General features: G+C 40.3%; 1 protein-coding gene across 1 annotated transcript; it reads left to right on the top strand.

Moving 5' to 3' along the window:
• Nucleotides 1-388: 388 nt before the first annotated feature.
• LOC127546436 (olfactory receptor 2F1-like) lies at nucleotides 389-1,324 on the top strand. Its single transcript, XM_051973551.1, has one exon. It carries the CDS (start codon nucleotides 389-391, stop codon nucleotides 1,322-1,324), a length of 936 nt encoding a protein of 311 aa, XP_051829511.1.

Genomic DNA, 1,324 nt, shown 5'->3' with positions numbered 1-1,324 from the left:
TCAGACTCTCCTCAGAGAGTTGGTTACATGTGGTTTTTGAGGGAAACTAGGAGAGCTTGAACAGTTTCCTGGCTTTCCTCCACCATCTTGGCTCCATCTCTGTAAATGATCATCTATTATCAGTTTGGATAAAAAATACAAGTTTAGGTTTCTGGACTTGAAGAAGCAAAAGATGAGATCCAGTCCTTATTAGCTTTATTGTTGTCAGTAAATCACTTAAAACTCTCTGAAAGTTAATTTCCTCATCTACAAAATTGAGATAATTATAATTATCTTGAGTACTTCAAGTGTGATTCAAGTGAAGGTCATAATATATGATGAATGTGAAGTTCTTGTATACATATAGGATCTAATCTTTCTACATTCTCTCTGTAGACCCATAATCAAGATGGAAAGCAGCAACCTCACCTCAGTAACTGAGTTCATTCTCCTTGGCCTCTCCAGTAGACCTGAGCTCCAGATGTACCTTTTCCTGCTCTTCCTCATGGTCTATCTGATGATATTAGTGGGGAACCTACTCATTGTGTTATTGATACTGATGGATACATGTCTCCACACACCCATGTATTTCTTCCTTGCTAATTTGTCCATTCTAGAACTTTCTTACACAACCTGTGTGATTCCACAGATGCTGGGACACTTCTTGGCAGAAAGGAAGTCTATCTCCTTCTTCCGTTGTGCTGCACAGTTTTATACATTCCTGTTTTTTGGCATTGCAGAGTGCTACATCCTCTCAGTTATGGCCTATGATCGCTATGTAGCCATCAGGGATCCTTTAAGGTACTCAGTCATAATGAACTGGGGTTTCTGTGGAGGGTTGGCTGCTGGATGCTGGGTGGGTGGCTTTATAGCATCCACAGTAGACACAATGGCAACATTCCAGCTTTCATTCTGCCGGGAAAATGTTATCAATCATTTCTTATGTGAAATGCCTGCTTTGCTGCACCTCTCCTGTACAGATACATCCCATGTAGAGATGGTCATGAATGTCCTCTGTATCTTTACCCTCGTATGTCCTGTCACATTCATCACCTTCTCATATGCCCACATTATTAATGTTGTTCTACACATTCGATCTGCCCAGGGACGCAAAAAAGCCTTTTCCACTTGTTCTTCCCACCTCATAGTTGTGATGGTATTATATGGTACTGTACTCTCACTCTATATCAGACCTCGATCACTCTCTTCCCCAAAATATGATAAAATTATTTCTGTATTTTATGTGGCCTTTACACCTATCTTTAATCCTCTCATCTACAGTCTGAGGAATAAGGAGGTAAAAATGGCCCTAAAAAAACTCCTGGGGAAAACCAGAGACACATAA

This window comes from Antechinus flavipes, chromosome 2, assembly GCF_016432865.1.
Source record: "Antechinus flavipes isolate AdamAnt ecotype Samford, QLD, Australia chromosome 2, AdamAnt_v2, whole genome shotgun sequence".
NCBI classification, from domain to species: Eukaryota; Metazoa; Chordata; class Mammalia; order Dasyuromorphia; family Dasyuridae; genus Antechinus; species Antechinus flavipes.
Note: the sequence above shows the minus strand (reverse complement) of the source record. Positions and strands in the feature narration are given on the sequence as shown.